The 20,822-nt window shown below is 42.9% G+C and overlaps 1 protein-coding gene across 1 annotated transcript in view; it reads left to right on the top strand.

Annotated features, from left to right (window-relative positions):
* The window catches only part of DHRSX (dehydrogenase/reductase X-linked), a 195,340-nt gene that overhangs the window by 158,237 nt on the left and 16,281 nt on the right, over nucleotides 1-20,822 (top strand). The window contains exons 5-6 of the mRNA XM_024756275.1: nucleotides 349-556; nucleotides 15,053-15,260. Coding sequence (XP_024612043.1) covers nucleotides 349-556; nucleotides 15,053-15,260 — 416 coding nt within the window. The remainder of the gene's footprint in view (nucleotides 1-348; nucleotides 557-15,052; nucleotides 15,261-20,822) is intronic.

Below are 20,822 nucleotides of genomic sequence, written 5' to 3'. Positions count from 1 at the left end.
CATCCCATCCCATCCCATCCCATCCAGCCTCATCTTATATTCTTCCATCCTCATCCCATGTCACCTCATCCCACCTCATCTCCTCCCATCCCATCCCATCCCATGTCATCCCATGTTATCCAAACCATGTCATCTCCCATCCCACCTCATTCCATCCCATCTCATCCCATCCTACTTCATCCCGTCCCACTTCATCCTGTCCCATCTCTTCCCATCCCACCTCATCTCATCCCATCTCTTCCCATTCCACCTCCCCCCACCTCATCCCATCCCGCCTCCTCCCATCTCCTGCCATCCTCATCCCATTTCCTCCTGTCTCACCGTCCCTGAACCCTCCTGTGTCCCCAGCTGGTGTAATGATGGTGCCACAGGGGACCACCGAGGACGGCTTTGAGGAGCACTTTGGTGTGAACTACCTGGGGCACTTCCTGCTGACCAACCTCCTCCTGGACACCCTGCGGGAGTCGGGTGCCCCCGGCTGCAGCGCGAGGGTGGTGACCGTGTCCTCGGCCACGCACTACGTCGGGGAACTGAACTTGGACGACCTTCAGAGCAGGTGGGTGCCAGTCGCCAGGGGTCTCGGGTGCTGCCAGGACGGTCAGGGTGACCCGTCACTACGACGCACTGGGCGGGGTGCTCGTCCCAGGTGATGGCGGTTCACACCCCGAAACGTTTGTAAATCAACCTGTGTCGAGGTGAAAGCTGTGTTGACTAACACAGGCAGACCTGGGAGATGCTGCGGGTTTGCTTCCAGACCGCAGCAGTGGAGCAAATATTGCGGTAAAGCAAGTCACACGAACTTTTCTGCTCCGAATGCATCTAAAAGTGCTGCTGACACTACACTGCGGTCTAGTAAGTGTGCGGTAGCATCATGTCTGTAAGAACAGTGTACACACCTTTAACAAATACCTTCTTGCTAAAAAATGCTAACCGTCCTCTGAGCCCACAGTTAGTCATAATCTTTCTGCAGTGGTAACATCCGAGATCCCTGATCAGAGATCACTGTAGCGAATAGAATAATAATGGAAAAGTTTAAAATACTGCGAGAATGACCAAAATGGGACACAGAGACACAGAGCGAGCAAATGATGTTGGAAAAATGGCGTCAGTAGACTTACCCGACATGGGGCCGCCCCAGACCTTCAGTGTGTAAAAGAAATGCAGTATCGGTGAAGCGCAGTAAAGTGAGGTCTGCCCGTATTAATAACGGTTTGCTAACTGGCACTCACACATCCATATCAGTCTATTTATATTTATGCTTGGAGGTAAATCCTTTTATTATAATTCGTCATTTTACACTTGAGGAAACTAAGAAGGATGTATTTAAAAAATTTTATTTAATTGAAGTATAGTTGATTTACAATGTCGTGTTCATTTCTGGTGTACAGCGGAGTGATTCCGTTACACACATATATACGTTTTTTTCCCTATTTTCCATGATGGTTTATCCCAGGATACTGAGTAGAGTTCCCTGTGCTCTACAGTAGGACCTTGTTGTTTATCCATCCTAAATGTAACAGTTTGCACCTGCTATCCCTCCCTGACCCCACCTCCTCCTTGGCGGCCACAGGTCTGTTCTCTGTGTCTGTGAGTCTGCTTCTGTTTGGTAGATAAGTTCCTGTGTGTCATATTTTAGATTCCACATATAAGTGCTATCCTATGCTATTTGTCTCAGACGTCTGGTCTCCAGGACTGGGGGAAGATGAAGTCCTGTCGCTTTCAGCCCCCAGTTTGTGAGTCACCTGTGCTGGGGCTGTAGGAGACCTTCAGGGTGTGTGGGTCTCGTGGAGGACCAGCCCTGTGGCCTCTGAGCTGGGCCAGGATGGGTGTCACGGACGCTCTGGGGTCCTGATGGAGTTAACGGACTGACTTCGTTCGCTGCCGTTTCTGAGTTGTCCCCGTTTATTTCTCAGCACGTAGGTGTGCGTAGCCCTTTAGCCAACCCGGTGCTTTCTGCACAGGGCGTGCATAGCAAGGAAGAAAATGAAAAGGCCCCTGAGCCTCTAGAGATTCTAATGTCGCCTCAAGCACTCACACAGCAATGCGGCTGCTTCTCCCCCTGGACTCAACACCCTGTGTTTTAACTCCTGGGGCCCAGTTGTCCCTCAAAGGGGCGTCTTTGGACAGAGTGGTTCTCTCATCGGCATGGGTCCAGGCTCAGGGTCTGCAGAGGGTATAGGATCGCCAAGTGTTTCCTGCATCTGATGGGGGCATGACTCCACACGGCTCGTAAAAAACAGCATCGTGGGCTTCCCTGGTGGCGCAGTGGTTGAGAGTCCGCCTGCCGACGCAGGGGACACGGGTTCGTGCCCTGGTCCGGGAGGATCCCACATGCCGCGGAGCGGCTGGGCCCGTGAGCCATGGCCGCTGAGCCTGCGCGTCCGGAGCCTGTGCTCCGCAACAGGAGAGGCCACAACAGTGAGAGGCCCGCGTACAGCCAAAAACAAAAAACAAAAAAAAAAACCCAGCATCCTGACGAGGGGACCTGTGTATGGGGTGGGGTGCTTCCTTCACGAATATTCTTGTCGTTTTCTCCTTTGAATACGGGTGTAGAAATATGCAAGAGAACGCAGATGTGTGCACCCGTAGCTTCCTTTTTCTAAAATGAAGCTTTTTATGGCATCGCACAAAACTCTGACATTTGCAGAGAAGTAATCTTATGGCCCGCAGGAGTGAGTGTGTCAGGAAGCGGTGGTAACTGCTTCCTGAATTTGTTTACATTTCCCTATGTCGAGTCACATCAAAGGCATCTTCTTGTATCATTTTTTTCCCTAAATGGTTATCCAAAGGGGATGAGACCATTTAGGACCATGGTTTTCAAGGTGGGGTCCCCAGAGCAGCAGCATCTGTATCACCTGAGAAGTGATGGATGATACAGGTAGATGCTCAGACCACACAGCCACCACTTGTGAAATCAAAACTCTGAGGGTGGGAAAACAATCTGACAAAATATATGTACGTATACACACGCACATGTATACACGTATATATGACTGAATCATTTTGTAGTACGCCTGAAACTACCACAATACTGTAAATCTTACTATGTATAAAATGGATAACTAAGGAGAATCTGCCGTATAGCACAGGGAGCTCTACTCACTGCTCTGAGGTGACCTGAATGGGAAGGACATCCAAAAAAGAGGGGACATAGGTATACGTAGAGCTGATTCACTTTGCTGTACAGCAGAAACTAACACAACACTGTAAAGCAACTGTACTGCAATCAAAATTGTTTAAAAAGACAAAGGGTATTTCCTAGCAACCTGCCCCCTCCAGGTAAATCTTATATATACCTTACAGTGTATATTTCACTTGAGACCATGCCACATACAGCCTTTTAATTCTATAATAAACATACAGAAAATTACCTTTAAAAAAAAACCAAAAGAGCCCAACTCACTCTTGTTCTATTTTAAAGGCTTGACAATAGACTGTTAAAATGTTAAAACCGTGTTCAAAACAAAACAGAACAAACTCAGGGTGTGCGGCCAGGCATTGGGAAGTTTAACACGCCCTCTGAGGGGCTCTTAGTGCACGCTGACATTTGAGAACCACTTGGGTTGAAAACATGCTGTCTTTCCGGGTTAAAAAAAAAAAAAAAAAGAGTGAATTCTTGGCTCGCACCTGATGTAGACACCGCTGGTGATGACGGTTAATTGCCAAGATTGATTTGCTGGCTTGGGTAAGGAGCGTTCTTGTCAAGCATAAATCACTTGTAAAAGCATAAAGTGTTCCAAACCCAGGTGGGTTGTTACACACGAGAGGGCTTGTCACCTCTGCCCGGCCGCACTCAGTCCCTCCTCCTACAGAAGAAATTCCAGTGGAAGAGGTGGGCAGAATCTCGGGAAAATTGTAGTCAATGAACAAGACTCGTGATGTAGTGGATAGCTTTGTTAAAAAAAAAAAAAAAAAAGTGATATTTAGTGGGAAGAGGGTAAAAAAGCTGTATACTATTTAAGTAAAAAAATTATATTTAATTTATTTAATACTTGTATATCTATAATATTTAATTATATATAATATGTAAATGATATAAAATATATCACTGCAATATTTATGTAATTATGCAATTATAATTATATGTTTATAGTTATAATTTATGTATATGTGAGAGGGAGAGAGAGACTGACTTTTCTTTAAAGGTATCAACTGTACACAAAGCTCTGTTGCATCTTTTTAAAAAATTGCCACAAATATTATATAATATATAAGTTGCAGGTGTACAACAGAGTGAGTCGCAACTTAAGGTTCTATTCCATTTACAGTTATTGTAAAATATTGGCTATATTCCCTGTGCTGTACAGTATATCCTTGTAGCTTATTTTATTTTTTAAATTATTTATTTTGGCCACATCATGTGGCTTGTGGGATCCTGCTTCTCTGACGAGGAATTGAACCCACACCCCCTGCAGCTGAAGCACAGAGTCTTAACCACTGGACTGCCAGGGAAGTCCCCTTGTAGCTTATTTTATGCATAACAGTTTATATCTCTTACTTCCCTCCCCCTATATTACCCCTCCCCCTATATTGCCCCTCCCCCTTCCCGCTCCCCACTAGAGTTGGACTTGTTTTCAGAAACTACCTCCCATGCTTGGAGGCGCTGACAAGGTTGACCAGCAGGCCAGAGATTCAGGGAAGCGGTGACGTTTGTAGTCTTGAACCTAAAGACTAGGTGACTTAGGTAGAATTTCTGTGCTGTGGTGTTTGAGGCCAAATCCCTTCTTCTTTTGGGGGAACCTCATTCTTTTCCCCTGAAAGTCTTCACCTGATAGGACGAGGCCCACCCACATGGCGGAGACTCTCCTGCTTTACACGCAGGCTACTGGTTTCATGGTTCATCTCCTCTGAAAAATAACTTCCTGGCACCATCTAGAGTGGCACTGGACCAAACACTTGAGCGTGGACACGTGAAATGAACCGTCAGGGGCACAGACGTGGGCAAGGCATTCTGTAGGTGATGCGCCGTGGTGTCCAGGAGATGGGTCGGTCTACTACCCACCCTGCACCCTGACTTGTCTCCGTGCTCAGCCTCCTGCACCCATGGGCACCTCGGGACCCAAGGGACCCTCTGCGGGGGTCGCGTCAGAGGTGCCCCAGCTTCGTGCCAGCCCTGAGGGTGACCGCACGGGAAGACCCCTCTGTACCTCTCCCGGGGACAGCTCGTCCTGCTTGTCCTTGGACCCTCCCCTCTTAATGCAGACAGCTGTTTCCTGGGCTGCCCTTGGCTAGGAAAATGGTACCCTCCTACCTCCTCTCCTTGCACCCAAACCAAAGCGAGTCCGCCATCTTGACCCTTGACCTCAGAAGAGATCAGGAGATTAAGATTTGCTCTTAGTGGCAAAGTTAACAGAACCCTCGGGATGCAGGATTAGGCTACGTCCTGTGTCACCAGCCAAGGTGCTTCTTTGGGTACAAGTGTTGCGTGTCCCTGGGTCTTGTGGCTCCGTCCACAAAGGTCCGGATACAGACCAGGGCTCAGAGTGGACTTGCATAGCATTCCTCACAAGCACACTCTCCTCATGGCTTCCTCTCCCCGCAAGAAGCTTATATCTTATGGGCTTACTTCCTCTGAACGTAGAAAAGTCTCCTTATTTTTCTTGGCTTTCTCTCTCCTCTATTCTTCAGTGGAGTAAATCAGCGAAGTCCACATTTTTATGGTTTGTACCAAGGAACTTTTGCTTTTTTCTTTTTTGGCCACGCCGTGTGGCTTGCGGGATCTTAGCTCCCTGGCCAGGGATCATACTCAGACCACGGCAATGAAAGTGCGAAGTGCTAACCAGTGGACCGCCAGTTCCCAAGTAACTTTTGCTTTTGTAAAACAGTGGTTACTGTATGAGTTTCCTGGGGTGGCCATGACAAAGGACCAGAAATTTGGGTACCTTAGAACAACGGAAAGTTATTGTCTCACAGTCCTGGAGACTGGAAGTGCACGATCAAGGTTGGCTGGTTAGGCAGGGTGGGTCCGTCGTGGAGGCCCTGGGAGGAACCCACCCAGGCTCCGTCTCTTCCAGGCTTCTCTCCAGCTTCTGGAGTTTGCTTTATGGCACGAGTCATATTGGATTGTAGCCCACCCAAACAACCTCATTTTAACTTGATCACCTCTGTAAAGACCCTATTACCAAGGAGGGTCGTATTCTGAGGTTCTGGGGGTTAGGACTCCACAGCATAACCTCTTCTGTTATGGGAAGAGGGGGAAAACAATTCAGCCCACAGCACACACCATTTGTCCTTCTCCAATGGATAGATCCTTAACCTTTTTTTTTTTCTTTTTTGAGGTACGCGGGCCTCTCACTGTTGTGGCCTCTCCCATTGCAGAGCACAGGCTCCGGACGCGCAGGCCCAGCGGCCATGGCTCACGGGCCCAGCCGCTCCACGGCATGTGGGATCCTCCCGGACTGGGGCACGAACCCGTGTCCCCTGCCTCGGCAGTCGGACTCCCAACCACTGCGCCACCAGGGAAGCCCCATCCTTAACCTTTTAAGGCTCACGTTATTTCAGCCTGACTTGCTTTGGAGACGCAGTAATCGTTGACACGTTATGGGCATGGCCCTGTCTTGTGAAAATAGCTGTCTTGCTTTGAGTTGCCCAAACTTAACTTTGGGGCAGCTTTTCACTATTTTATTCATAAGTACGTCTTCACATCCTCGTATATTGTTGGTTGTGGCACCTCTGTGGTGACATGTCATGTTATAAATATGCTGTCCTGCACGAATGTGGTTTTCACTAAACATTTAGCACGTTCAGCGTGTGTCCTGGGACCCCTTACAGGCAGCCAGCACCCTTGCCGTGCCTCTGTGACCAACTCTAGCAGGTGTTCGGATGAGGCTGGAATTCACAGGTGGCCCTGCCGCCTCCCGGGCTGTCTCTGCCGACTTCCCTTCGTGGAAGGACAGAGACTCCTCTTAGCTCACTATACTTTCAGAGGTCCTGGTTGGTGGTCTCTCTTTCCATCTTCCTCCGTCACGTTAAACCTAGGACACCAAGGCAGAATGCGAGGCAGTTGTTCGTCTTGTCAAGGGAAAACTTCAGTTTGGAGCTGAGGGATTATTGCTGACGCGCTGGATATGGGTCCTACTTGCAGACTGATCGTTACCGGGCTCGGCCAGCATCCAAAATGCGCCAACTGGAAACTAGGTTATGGGTAGTACGTGGAGTTTCCATAATTGTGTTTGCCAGGTGCTCATGTGTTACTGTCTCAGAATTGAACTTTTAAGGGAAGCAGATGGGACTTACTCATAGGAAGTGAGCATCACACAGTTGTCTTACTGGAGTGGGAGTGAGCCATCACACACACACACACACACACACAGAGCATGGTGTCCATCAAGGTAATCAATGAAGAGCTCCTTTCTTATTTCACACACACACACACACACACACACACACACGGCACGGTGTCCATCAAGGTAATCAATGAAGAGCTCCTTTCTTACAATAAACTGTCCAGGCCGGTTGGTTTTTTCTGATCTCCAACGGCAAGAGGGGAATAATGTTTTCTATAATACGCCGAAAACACAGACCTCAGATACCCTTAATCATATCCACATTCAGGGTCATGTGTGTTTCACTGGGGTTTTCCTTCACCAAGAAAGCTCCGTGAATTAATGGTTTTCAAGATATTGTCTTAGAAATCCCATAGTCATAGGCACGATTTCTCATGGGATTGAGGGAGTTCAGGAAACGGACTCCTCGTGAGACGCTTAATGCGAACTGGTTTTCTAGGACAGGTGGGCGGTAGTTTACTGGTGGGCAGTAGAGAGCAGTGTGCAGAAGGAACCTTGACCACTCGTGTGGAAGTAGTTAAAACATCAAAGCATAGGATGAATATGGCGTAGGTCAAAGATGGTGGAAAGCCAGTGAGGAAAGCCATCTTTAAGATAGGATGGAACACACGCACACACACGTACACGCACACAAACATATATACACACACACATATATACGTATATGGGTATATGTATGTATATATATATAGACACAAACATGTATATATGAATATGTATACACATATATAGAGACACATGTATATATGAGTATATATATAGACACATAGACACACATACATATATATGAGTATATATAGACATGTATATATATGAGTATATATGTAGACGCAGATACATCTATGTATATATACACATATGTATCTGTGAGTATACATATGTGTGTGATTACACATATGTATACACATTCACATACATATATATGAGTATATATAGACATGTATATATATGAGTATATATAGACATGTATATATATGAGTATATATAGACATGTATATATATGAGTATATATAGACATGTATATATATGAGTATATATAGACATGTATATATATGAGTATATATAGACATGTATATATATGAGTATATATAGACATGTATATATATGAGTATATATAGACATGTATATATATGAGTATATATAGACATGTATATATATGAGTATATATAGACATGTATATATATGAGTATATATAGACATGTATATATATGAGTATATATAGACATGTATATATATGAGTATATATAGACATGTATATATATGAGTATATATAGACATGTATATATATGAGTATATATAGACATGTATATATATGAGTATATATAGACATGTATATATATGAGTATATATAGACATGTATATATATGAGTATATATAGACATGTATATATATGAGTATATATAGACATGTATATATATGAGTATATATAGACATGTATATATATGAGTATATATAGACATGTATATATATGAGTATATATAGACATGTATATATATGAGTATATATAGACATGTATATATATGAGTATATATAGACATGTATATATATGAGTATATATAGACATGTATATATATGAGTATATATAGACATGTATATATATGAGTATATATAGACATGTATATATATGAGTATATATAGACATGTATATATATGAGTATATATAGACATGTATATATATGAGTATATATAGACATGTATATATATGAGTATATATAGACATGTATATATATGAGTATATATAGACATGTATATATATGAGTATATATAGACATGTATATATATGAGTATATATAGACATGTATATATATGAGTATATATAGACATGTATATATATGAGTATATATAGACATGTATATATATGAGTATATATAGACATGTATATATATGAGTATATATAGACATGTATATATATGAGTATATATAGACATGTATATATATGAGTATATATAGACATGTATATATATGAGTATATATAGACATGTATATATATGAGTATATATAGACATGTATATATATGAGTATATATAGACATGTATATATATGAGTATATATAGACATGTATATATATGAGTATATATAGACATGTATATATATGAGTATATATAGACATGTATATATATGAGTATATATAGACATGTATATATATGAGTATATATAGACATGTATATATATGAGTATATATAGACATGTATATATATGAGTATATATAGACATGTATATATATGAGTATATATAGACATGTATATATATGAGTATATATAGACATGTATATATATGAGTATATATAGACATGTATATATATGAGTATATATAGACATGTATATATATGAGTATATATAGACATGTATATATATGAGTATATATAGACATGTATATATATGAGTATATATAGACATGTATATATATGAGTATATATAGACATGTATATATATGAGTATATATAGACATGTATATATATGAGTATATATAGACATGTATATATATGAGTATATATAGACATGTATATATATGAGTATATATAGACATGTATATATATGAGTATATATAGACATGTATATATATGAGTATATATAGACATGTATATATATGAGTATATATAGACATGTATATATATGAGTATATATAGACATGTATATATATGAGTATATATAGACATGTATATATATGAGTATATATAGACATGTATATATATGAGTATATATAGACATGTATATATATGAGTATATATAGACATGTATATATATGAGTATATATAGACATGTATATATATGAGTATATATAGACATGTATATATATGAGTATATATAGACATGTATATATATGAGTATATATAGACATGTATATATATGAGTATATATAGACATGTATATATATGAGTATATATAGACATGTATATATATGAGTATATATAGACATGTATATATATGAGTATATATAGACATGTATATATATGAGTATATATAGACATGTATATATATGAGTATATATAGACATGTATATATATGAGTATATATAGACATGTATATATATGAGTATATATAGACATGTATATATATGAGTATATATAGACATGTATATATATGAGTATATATAGACATGTATATATATGAGTATATATAGACATGTATATATATGAGTATATATAGACATGTATATATATGAGTATATATAGACATGTATATATATGAGTATATATAGACATGTATATATATGAGTATATATAGACATGTATATATATGAGTATATATAGACATGTATATATATGAGTATATATAGACATGTATATATATGAGTATATATAGACATGTATATATATGAGTATATATAGACATGTATATATATGAGTATATATAGACATGTATATATATGAGTATATATAGACATGTATATATATGAGTATATATAGACATGTATATATATGAGTATATATAGACATGTATATATATGAGTATATATAGACATGTATATATATGAGTATATATAGACATGTATATATATGAGTATATATAGACATGTATATATATGAGTATATATAGACATGTATATATATGAGTATATATAGACATGTATATATATGAGTATATATAGACATGTATATATATGAGTATATATAGACATGTATATATATGAGTATATATAGACATGTATATATATGAGTATATATAGACATGTATATATATGAGTATATATAGACATGTATATATATGAGTATATATGTAGGCGCAGATACATCTATGTATATATACACATATGTATATATGCACATATGTGTGTGATTACACACATGCACACACATTCACATATATGTTTATACACAAATATACACACACGCAGTGTGATCGATGGCCATTTCTTGGTGGAAGAGGACACTGTGAAATCACTATGGAATTGATTTTCCATTCTTCTTTGTAATTTGTTTTTACAACCAATATATATTTCTTTTATAATAATGAAAAATTAATATTATCCTTAAAAAGTTCTCCCAAGGTGTACCTTTGGTCCTACTGAAGGGGACCAGGGCATGCTAGCCCCAAATGTACCTCTTTGATACATGCGATCTTTCGAGCTAAAGGCAATTGGGAACAAGCAGACCCAGGAAACGCTCTTTACTTCCCTCCGCCACCGCCCCCAACTGTCTAAAAAATAAAGTATCAATTTACTGTTTTGTAAAGGAAATTTACATTTATCCAGGGATTTTCCATTTGTAGTAATGTCTCCATTCCAGGGAGAGAGCTACTCCTGGAGATGACTCTTTTCACCCCAGAGACTCTTATTTGCATAACAAGACGGTCCTTATTTATATACACACATTTCTTCCCTTCCCATAACCTGCCTCCTCCACCCAGAATCCCAAAACCCCTTTTCCTTTGTTTACCCTAAGATGGTATATAAGCCTCTATCATCTGGCCACCTCCTTGAATCACATCATTTTGGGAATTCCTCTATGTATGTATGTAATTAAAACTGTTTTCTCTTGTTAAACTGTCCTTTAACAGTTTGACTTGCAGGCCCCAGGACGGAACCTAAGAGGATAGAGGGAAAAGATTTCCCCCCCTACAATACTTTGTTAAAATGTAGGTTTTACGTGTGTATATTTTAAAAAGTAGAAATATGTGGATGTGCATTTATTGTCATAGGCAATAGTAATTTTGTCTTTGATGAGAACTTGAAAACCTCATTTGCTTAGCGGAAATGTATGACCTGCTACATTCCTGGCAGCTTGCTGAGCATGGGGGCACTAGCGGACCATGTGCCCTTAGCACCTGGTCTCAGGTGGCTCAGTGTAACTTCTTCGATGGGTGTAGATCGGCTGTGAGATCGATGCCAAATGCAGACCAAGTACAGTCGTCAGTCTTGTAAATGTCACATACTGTTTACGTGAAACACAGGTATCAAAAAATCCAGTGTCCTCTTCCCACCCAGAAAGCTTCAACTTAGGAATAGAATTTCCCATCTCTAAGTAATGTTTTCCTAGTTTTTAATCAAGAACCGCTTTGAGGATTATCGAGTCTTTGATTCAATACACAAGTTTGCATATGTTGTGTTCAAAATATCATTTTTCACCTTTCCTTCTCTTGTCTGTAAGGTAGAGAAAGTGATGGGGGTCTGAGTATGCCAACTCAAAATATGCCACTTTGACATACAGGTTATTTTGAGCTTCTGGAGAAGCAACAGATGCAGAAGGGTGCCTTTCTGGAGCCTCCCTTATCTGACTAAAAGCAGAAACTTGTGAGAAATGAGGACTTCCCAACTCTTTGGGGTTTTCTCTTCTTTTCTATGAAGTTCCCCATACGTGTAAAGTTAGAAGTAAAATTGGTATATTTCTCTCTTTAATCTGACACTTGGTTGAATTTGCAGGCCTCAGGTACGGAACACAAAAGGACGGGAGAAAAATGTTTCCTCCCCGACAAAAAGCCCACCACAAGACTGTCTCTACTTTTGTTTCAGATCGACTTTCAAATTAGTTATGAAGTAGTTACATCAACAGATTATTATTTATTGAAAACAAAGATATATTTTTATGGTTTCCGTTCTACCTTTTGACACCATTCGTTACAAAAGCAACGTATTAAAAATCTCATGTTTCGAATCAAGCCATGCAGACGTTTCATGAATTTCTTCTACCTCTGCTTAAGTTTGTGGGTTGATTCTCCCTTTCAGCTGCCTTCTGTCTGTTAAAATTGTAACAGTCTCTTCATTGTTTTAAACACCAAGTGTCTCTGCCGTTCCTCCGGGCTTTATTTATAAACTTTCATGGGGAATCATGTCCTCTTGTGTATCGGCTTTGATTCTTTTCCAGTTCTACTGTGGATGTGTATTTATCTTTAAATCCACCAGGGAACCTCTCCTGAAATGACTTGTACTCTTGATTTTTTTTTCCTCCTGTAGAGAAATGTATTGACTGTCCCACCCACATAGTATATTTAGAGAATTTCCGTCCTCTCTTCTCCATGCTACCGTAGGAAAGCATAGTTAAATCACTTGTCAGTTTACCCTTGAAGAATATGCACATTTATGGTTCCCTCTCTTCTTTCTAAATTCGGGATTCCTGTTCCCTCCCAAACAGCCCTGGTAATTCAGGAGCAAACGTATACACGTGAGGTCGAAGTGGCCCAATTCCAAGGTGAAAGTTCAGCCTTTCTCTCCCCCCACTTGATAACTCCCTCTTTCCTGGAGGAAACTGGCAAAAACAAGTATCTTGATGATAATTGGGAGGTTGTCGTGGATCAGAGGAGGGCGTCTGTGCTCAGAACTGCGCTATATTTTTGTCTTAATTCCTCCCTCCGACAAAAGATCTGTCTGGAATTCCTTTGGCCGACGCCCTGCGGCAAACTTGTCCGGTGTCACCCTTGGCTGACTTGTTCCGAGTCATCTTTCAGACAAAAGACTCGGGGCTTATGTTCAGCGTAAACTGCATGGACCCGAGGCCAAACCTCCGAGTTTGCCTGTGGCCTCTTGTGACGAGGGGCCGTGTGACGGGCACACGGTGGGGACGTGCTGATGAGGAAGAAAGATGCTACCCAGGAAACAGCAGGAGGCAGGACTCAGTCCGAAAAGGGGTTGATGCGGTTGTCACATAGGAACAGACAAGCGCCCATGTGTGTAATTTATAGAATTGAGGTTTTCCAGAAAGTCTCACTCGGCAACTAAGCCTACGAGGCTCGATTTCCGATACCCTTTCTTGTCCTGTTTTCTGCGTTCTCATATTTCCCTTTTCCTTTTATTATTTGTTTCCCCTTCTGTGCTTTCCTTGGTCACATTTTCTCAGTTCACTTTTCTGAATCATTTAGTCAATTTAGTTCGTTTATTGCAATGTTTTTGTTTGTTTGCGTTGGGTCCTCGTTGCTGCACGCAGGCTTTCTCTAGTTGCAGCGAGCAGGGGCTACTCTTTGTTGCGGTGCACGGGCTTCTCATTGCAGTGGCCTCTGTTGTTGAGAAGCACAGGCTCTAGGGCTTCAGTAGTTGTGGCATGCGGGCTCAGTAGTTGTGGCACGCAGGCTCAGTAGTTGTGGCGCACGGGCTTAGTTGCTCTGCGACATGTGGGATCTTCCCGGACCAGAGCTCAAACCCGTGTCCCCTGCGTTGGCGGGTGGATTCTTAGCCACTGCGCCACCAGGGAAGTCCCCATTTATTGCAATTTTTAATTCCTATTTAGGAAGAGCCTTTGTCCGTTGAATTCCAAAGCGTGTTTTCTCTGCGTTTCCCGCGACGACTCTGATTTCCTTCTTTTCATCTTTTGTGAAACTCCCACGAGGGTGAATTCCATGGATGGATTTTCTCCCAACTTAGGAGACACCTCTGAGGTTGAAAGAGTGAAAGTAACATAGAATATGGGGCACATCCCACCAGAAGAAGAAACTCAGGTGGGGCTGTATTCATATCCCATACAACTCAGGAAGAGGAGCTGTGGGCCTGAAGAAAGTGACTAAGCCCTAAGGAATGAGAAACGATGTGTTTTGCCAGAGAGGCATCCCGGCTTGTCAACACGTTGTGCCCCCCATGACGTGATCTGCAACGATAGGAAGCTAAAATGGACAGGCTGCGTCCGAGCGGGACACGCGTCAGGGCCTGTTTCCCAAGCGCTGAGCGTTCGGAGGAGAGCAAAACGCAGTCAGTTCTCAGATGGACACGGTTCTCGTAACGCACTTGAGCTCAGGTGTGTGTGTAGCTGCCCTCAGCCTGTAGCTGGAGAGTGCCGGCCGGGCGAGGGGAGAATCGGGGCCAGACGCCTGCGTTTCACACCCTCTCCCGCTTTGCTTCTGCAGCGGCAGCTACTCGGCGCACGCGGCGTACGCCCAGAGCAAGCTGGCCCTGGTGCTGTTCACCTACCACCTGCAGGCGCTGCTGGAGGCCACGGGCAGCCCCGTGACCGCCAACGTGGCCGACCCCGGCGTGGTGGACACCGACCTGTATAGACACGTCTTCTGGGGCACACGGCTCATTAAGAAGCTGTTCGGCTGGTACTTATTCAAGGTAAGGCTGCGGTGGTCGGGTGTGTCGCTGTGGCTTGTGTGCTCCGAGCCCACGTGGGCGGAGTTCGGTGCCCTCAGGACGATGAGAATCCTCGTGGCCTGGGAGCCCGTGGTCCCATTGCCGAGAGAAGAAGCACCGAGGCAGAACCCTCCCCTGTGTATCCACGCGGCATTTTTTTGTTCTTGTTGTTGCTGGAAAGGAGAAAAATCGATTTCGGTCAGAGGCCGGCGGCGGGCTTGCATTTGCTCCCAAGGACCCTGGTCATTAGCGAGCGTGTCTGACTCGGGGCTGATGGGTCTCAGAGGGTCACATCTTGAAAGAGCAGGGGGCATCTGGGGTTGTCCTTCTGGGCTCTCCCTCGCCCTGGTTTGCGCGCTCTTGAAGGGCGTTGGAAGCACACCCGTCTGCCTCGAGATGTGGAAGCCGTGTGTCTTCCCCTCCAGCCTCCCTCCGGTTCGGGAATAATCGCGTGTGCTTCCTGCTTGTGTCTGCGCCGCCCTGCGCGCGGTGTCTCCTTGGACAGCGCTTTGCTTCTCTTTTTATTTTCTGTTGGTGTACAGTTGATGAACCGCGCGGTGTGAGCTTCAGGGGTACAGCACAGCGATTCAGTTACGCGTATACATGTGTCCACTCTCTCAGATCCGTTCCCATTTCGGTTGTTACAGAGTATTGAGTAGAGTTCCCTGTGCTCTCCGGCAGGTCCTTGTTGGTTATCCGTTCTATCTGTGAGAGTTTGCATCTGCTAACCGCAAACTCCCAGTCTATCCCTCCCCCCGATCCTTCCCCCCATAACCGTAAGTTTGTTCTCTAAGCCTGTCAGTCTGTTTCTATTTTGTAATTAATTTCATGTGTGTCATCTTTGTTTTTGAATATTATCTTAATTTTATTCTTGCAGTATCCAGATGAGACAGACCAGTTGTCAGGTATTTTATGGTAACAAATACATTACAAAGTCCAAGCTTTGGAAATAAAGGAAGATGACTTATTAAAACCTTCTAAGTATCCCCGATTTACTGATAACTTTTAATGCAGAAGGCAATGAAGAGGTGTCTGACGTGCAACTCATGGTTTAATTGCAAATACCTGGATTAGGTAAGCAATTGTTACTGGTTCCTAACTAAAAAAAAGTTGCAGAATATAAAACATATACACTATTTTCATATTTAGCATCTCATTAAGGCCCATGTTTCTCTATTATTTTTTTAAATTAATTTATTTATTCTCGGCTATGTTGGGTCTTCGTTTCTGTGCGAGGGCTTTCTCTAGTTCTGGCGAGCGAGGGCCACTCTTCATCGCGGTGCGCGGGCCTCTCGCTATCGCGGCCTCTCTTGTTGCGGAGCACAGGCTCCAGGCGCGCAGGCTCAGTAGTTGTGGCTCTTCGGCCTAGTTGCTCCGTGGCATGTGGGATCTTCCCAGACCAGGGCTCGAACCCGTGTCCCCTGCACTTGTGATATTTTTTTGGATTGCACATATAAGTGATACCACACGGTATTTGTCTCTGTCTGACTTACTTCACTCTGTATGAGAATCTCTCGGTCCATCCATGACGTTATAGGTTATTGTAAGATAGCGAGTAGAGTTCCCTGTGCTCTACAGTAGGGCCTTGTTGGTTCTCTATTTTATATCCAGCCGTGTGGACATGTCAGTCTCAGTCCCACCAAAGGCCGCTTGGAGGACTCATCTGGGTCCCGCTGGACCTCAGCAGACCCCTCTCCACGGGGCATCGGACACCCAGGGCACAGCACAGCCATGGCCGGATGCCGGGGCGAAGGGCGGGCTCTCACAGTACACGTGAACCAGACCACAGGGGGTGAGGCCAGGAAGTAGGAGCTGGGGACACACAGAAGTCTTGGTGACATGTGCCTGCCGCCACGGCCATGGCTCAAATGATGCCGAAGTGAGAAATGATGAATGCCAGGCCCCTCAAATCCCTCCGATTAAAGGTTCCCCGTGTTTCTGTTTTGGTGTCCCTCCTGCCCCGTTTTGCCCACGTAGAGTGAGCCCTGACAATCTAGTATGCAGGGGTCTCTGGGCTGTTTTTTTTTTAACGTTTGACTCCCATTTTTAGTTATTAGGAAATATCATCTATATTCCCGGTGTTGTACACGATATCCTTGGAGCTTATTTCATGCCTAATAATCTGGACCTCTTAATCCTCTCCCCCTACGTTGCCGTTTGGGGTATCTCTTTCTTGATCAAACTTCCTTTCTGGTGCAGTTAGGTTGTTATCCGTTTTACCCTGATAAGTGCAATAATCATAAGAAAAATTAACATCCAGTCTGTCGCCCTCTGTGTGAGCTACAAGCTAAAAATAATTCCTTTATATATAGTTAATCCCCAAGTAACCCGGTGAGGCCCATAAAGACCATGGTTGTCGTTATTTTACCGTCCACACTGGAAGCATAGGGATGAAATTACCTACCTGCCCAAGGAGGCCCCGTGCCCCTAGACACATTGGTGTTTCTGTGATTATTTCTTGCTTTTCTTTATAAACATTGTTTTTTTTTGTATTTTTTTTGCTTTTTATTGAAGTGTAGAGGATTTACAACGTTGTGTTAATTTCAGGTGTACAGCAAAATGATTCAGTTATATGTATATATTTTATATAGAGAGAGGGAGATATTCTTTTTCAGATTCTTTTCCATTATAGGTTATTACAAGGTAGTGAATATAGTACCCTGTGCTCTACAGTAGGTCCTTGTTGATTATCTATTTTATATATAGGAGTGTGTATCTGTTAATTCCCAAATCCTAATTTGTCCCCCCCCACCCCCCGCCTTTCCCCCTTGGTAACCATGAGTTTGTTTTCTATGCCTGAGTCTGTTTCATAAATAAGTTCATTTGTATCATTTAAAAAAATTAGTTTCCACATGTAAGTGATATCATATGGTACGTGTGTTTGTCTGCCTTACTTAGTATGATAATCTCTAGTTGCATCCATGTTGCTGCCGATGGCATTATTTCCTTCTTTTTCATGGCTGAGTACCACATCTTCGTCATCCATGCATCTGTCGATGGACATTTAGGTTGCTCCCATGTCTTGGCTATGGGAACACTGCTGCAGTGAACACTGGGGTGCGTGTGTCTTTTTGAATTAGAGTTTTCTCCAGATATTTGGGGTTGCTGGATCATATGCTAACTCTATTTTTAGTTTGTGAAGGAGCCTGCATACTGTTCTCCACAGTGGCTGCACCAGTTTACATTCCCAGCAACAGTGCAGGAGGGTTCCCTCTTCTCCACACCCTCTGCAGCATTTATTGTTGGTAGACTTTTTAATGATGGCCATTCTGACGGGTGTGAGTTGGTACCTCAGTGTAGTTCTGATGTGCATTTCTCTAATAATTAGTGATGTTGAGCATCTTTTCATGGGCCTGTTGGCCATCTGTGTGTCTTCTTTGGAGACGTGTCTGTTTAGGTCTTTTGAGTGATTATTCTTTTAGGATAAATTTTTAAAAGCGAGTTTGTTTATCTGGAGGCTGTGCACATTTAAAATGTGGTACCCAAATTCCCACAACACATTTCTGCTGATAGTTTTCTAGTGTTTTGCCCCTAGACCATTTGTGGTCCCGTTTAACCCTGCATTTTTTTCCCGTTAGCAGTGAGATGGTATGTTTACAGGACAGTGTCTGGCTCCTTGTTAGGGTTACGTCTTTCTTTCCTCTGACCGTCACCTTTCAGTGGGAGGTGCTGATCGGCTTTCACAGTCTTGGCGGGTGGACCATATTCATTTCTTCCTCATCACGGGGTCGCAGAGATTAGAAACAGTGATCGCCAGAGCCCTGGAGGGGAGGGTGGAAGCCATAAATGGCAGTGGTCGCCCTGAGTTCTCCACCTCTGGGCTCTCCTCAGTGCAGCCTTTGGGGCCACCCGTGGAACTCAGATTCTCACAAGTATGAATTAACAGTTACAACCGGGCCCCGGCATCCAGCCAGCACCAGCTGTAATTACATCTTCGTCAGCAGGCCATCAAAACGCACCTCTCCTGAATCACCCGGTTCCCCTTTGTGGTTCCGTTCAAAATCGAATTTCCCTTTGTGCATGTGACAACTTGTGCGAATGGTTGGTTCTTGTCCTGTGGGGGCACTTATCTGTGTGTGTGCGTTGCGGAGGGGAGGTGATGATGCAGAAAAAGCTTCTCTGTGTATTAGGGACATAATCACTTGTTTCATCTTCCACGATTGGTCCCCAGAATCCTTGTGCCTTCCGTCTTAGAGAAAGTACTTTTTTGCCAGAATGAGTCAGGGGGTTAACATTTTTTTTTTCTTGTTGTAAACTGTTGTGTTGTTTAACTTTCATGGTTTCTGGGCTGACGTGATTAGAAATTCCCCTCCAGTATTTTTACCTGTGGCAACAACTGAATCCTTAGCCTAGGTGATGTCCGCAGGGGGTGATGTAGGAGGACCCCAGGTGCTTATTCCTGTTCAAACTGGGGGCCCTGTGTCCAAGGGTCCATCCTTCTCTGCTGACCGCACACCATGAGGATTACTAAAACCGCCAACCGTGACGCTTATTAAAGGGGTTTCCTAGAAACCTACCCTTGCTTCCGTCTGTTCTGAATTTACTTTTATCTACACCATCACTCTCTTGTCCTACCTTTCCTGACTCTGAACCGATTATCTTTCCAGACCACCTTTTAGATGATTTTGCAAATCGAGAAAAACAGCTTGGAGGAGGAGGGGGTCTCCTGTGTAATCATTTGCTCACATATTTTGTACATTTTGGTGGTGTTCATCTTGTCACAACTGATATAATCATCGTAAGAAAACTTAATTTGGGAGGGGGAATTTTTTTTTTATTGGAGTATGGTTGCTTTATAGGATTGGGTTAGTTTATACTATACAGTAAACTGAACCAGCTATACGTGTACATAGATCCCCTCGGTGGGAGGATTTTTGATTTAGTTCAGGATTTCAGACAGAGCTGCTGTCTGTCTGAATATGGGTCATCTCTGGTTTTGACCACGTCTTTCTTGTTGCTTGCCATACTGTGGTTTATAATAAGAAATATATGTGCTTGGTCCTTGTCCCCATTTCTGGCACAGAGCTCCTAAAACCCTTGGAGTTTCCCAAGTGTGGAGAGCCTGAAAGGTGTCTCTTGTTATGTTCATGAAGTGTGCCCTTTGGAACTCACTCAAGGATGGTAGCTGGTTGCCAGGGAAACCAACCAGCGACTGAAGGGTTGGAATTTTCATTCCCACCCCCTGACGTCTTGGGAGGGGGAGAGGGGCTGGGGGTTGAATCCATCACCAATGGCCAATAATTTAATCAATGGTGCCTGTGTCATGAAGCCTCCATAAAACCCCCAAAGGTGAGGTTCAAATAGTTTCCTAGTTCGTGAACACGTGGAGGTACCAGGAAAGTGACAGCCTGGGGAGGGTTTGGGGGTCCCCTGCCCCCTCCCCAGATCTCACCCTCTGCATCTGTCCCATCTGGCTTTTCCTGAGTTATCTGCTATTATAATAAACCGGTGATCTAGTGAGTAAATATCTCCTGACTTCTGCGAGCCATTCTAGCAAATTAACTGAACCCCAGGAGGGGTCATGGCAACCTTCCATCTATAGCT

This window comes from Neophocaena asiaeorientalis, unplaced genomic scaffold (assembly GCF_003031525.2).
Source record: "Neophocaena asiaeorientalis asiaeorientalis breed wild unplaced genomic scaffold, Neophocaena_asiaeorientalis_V1.1 scaffold69, whole genome shotgun sequence".
Lineage (NCBI taxonomy): Eukaryota > Metazoa > Chordata > Mammalia > Artiodactyla > Phocoenidae > Neophocaena > Neophocaena asiaeorientalis.
Note: the sequence above shows the minus strand (reverse complement) of the source record. Positions and strands in the feature narration are given on the sequence as shown.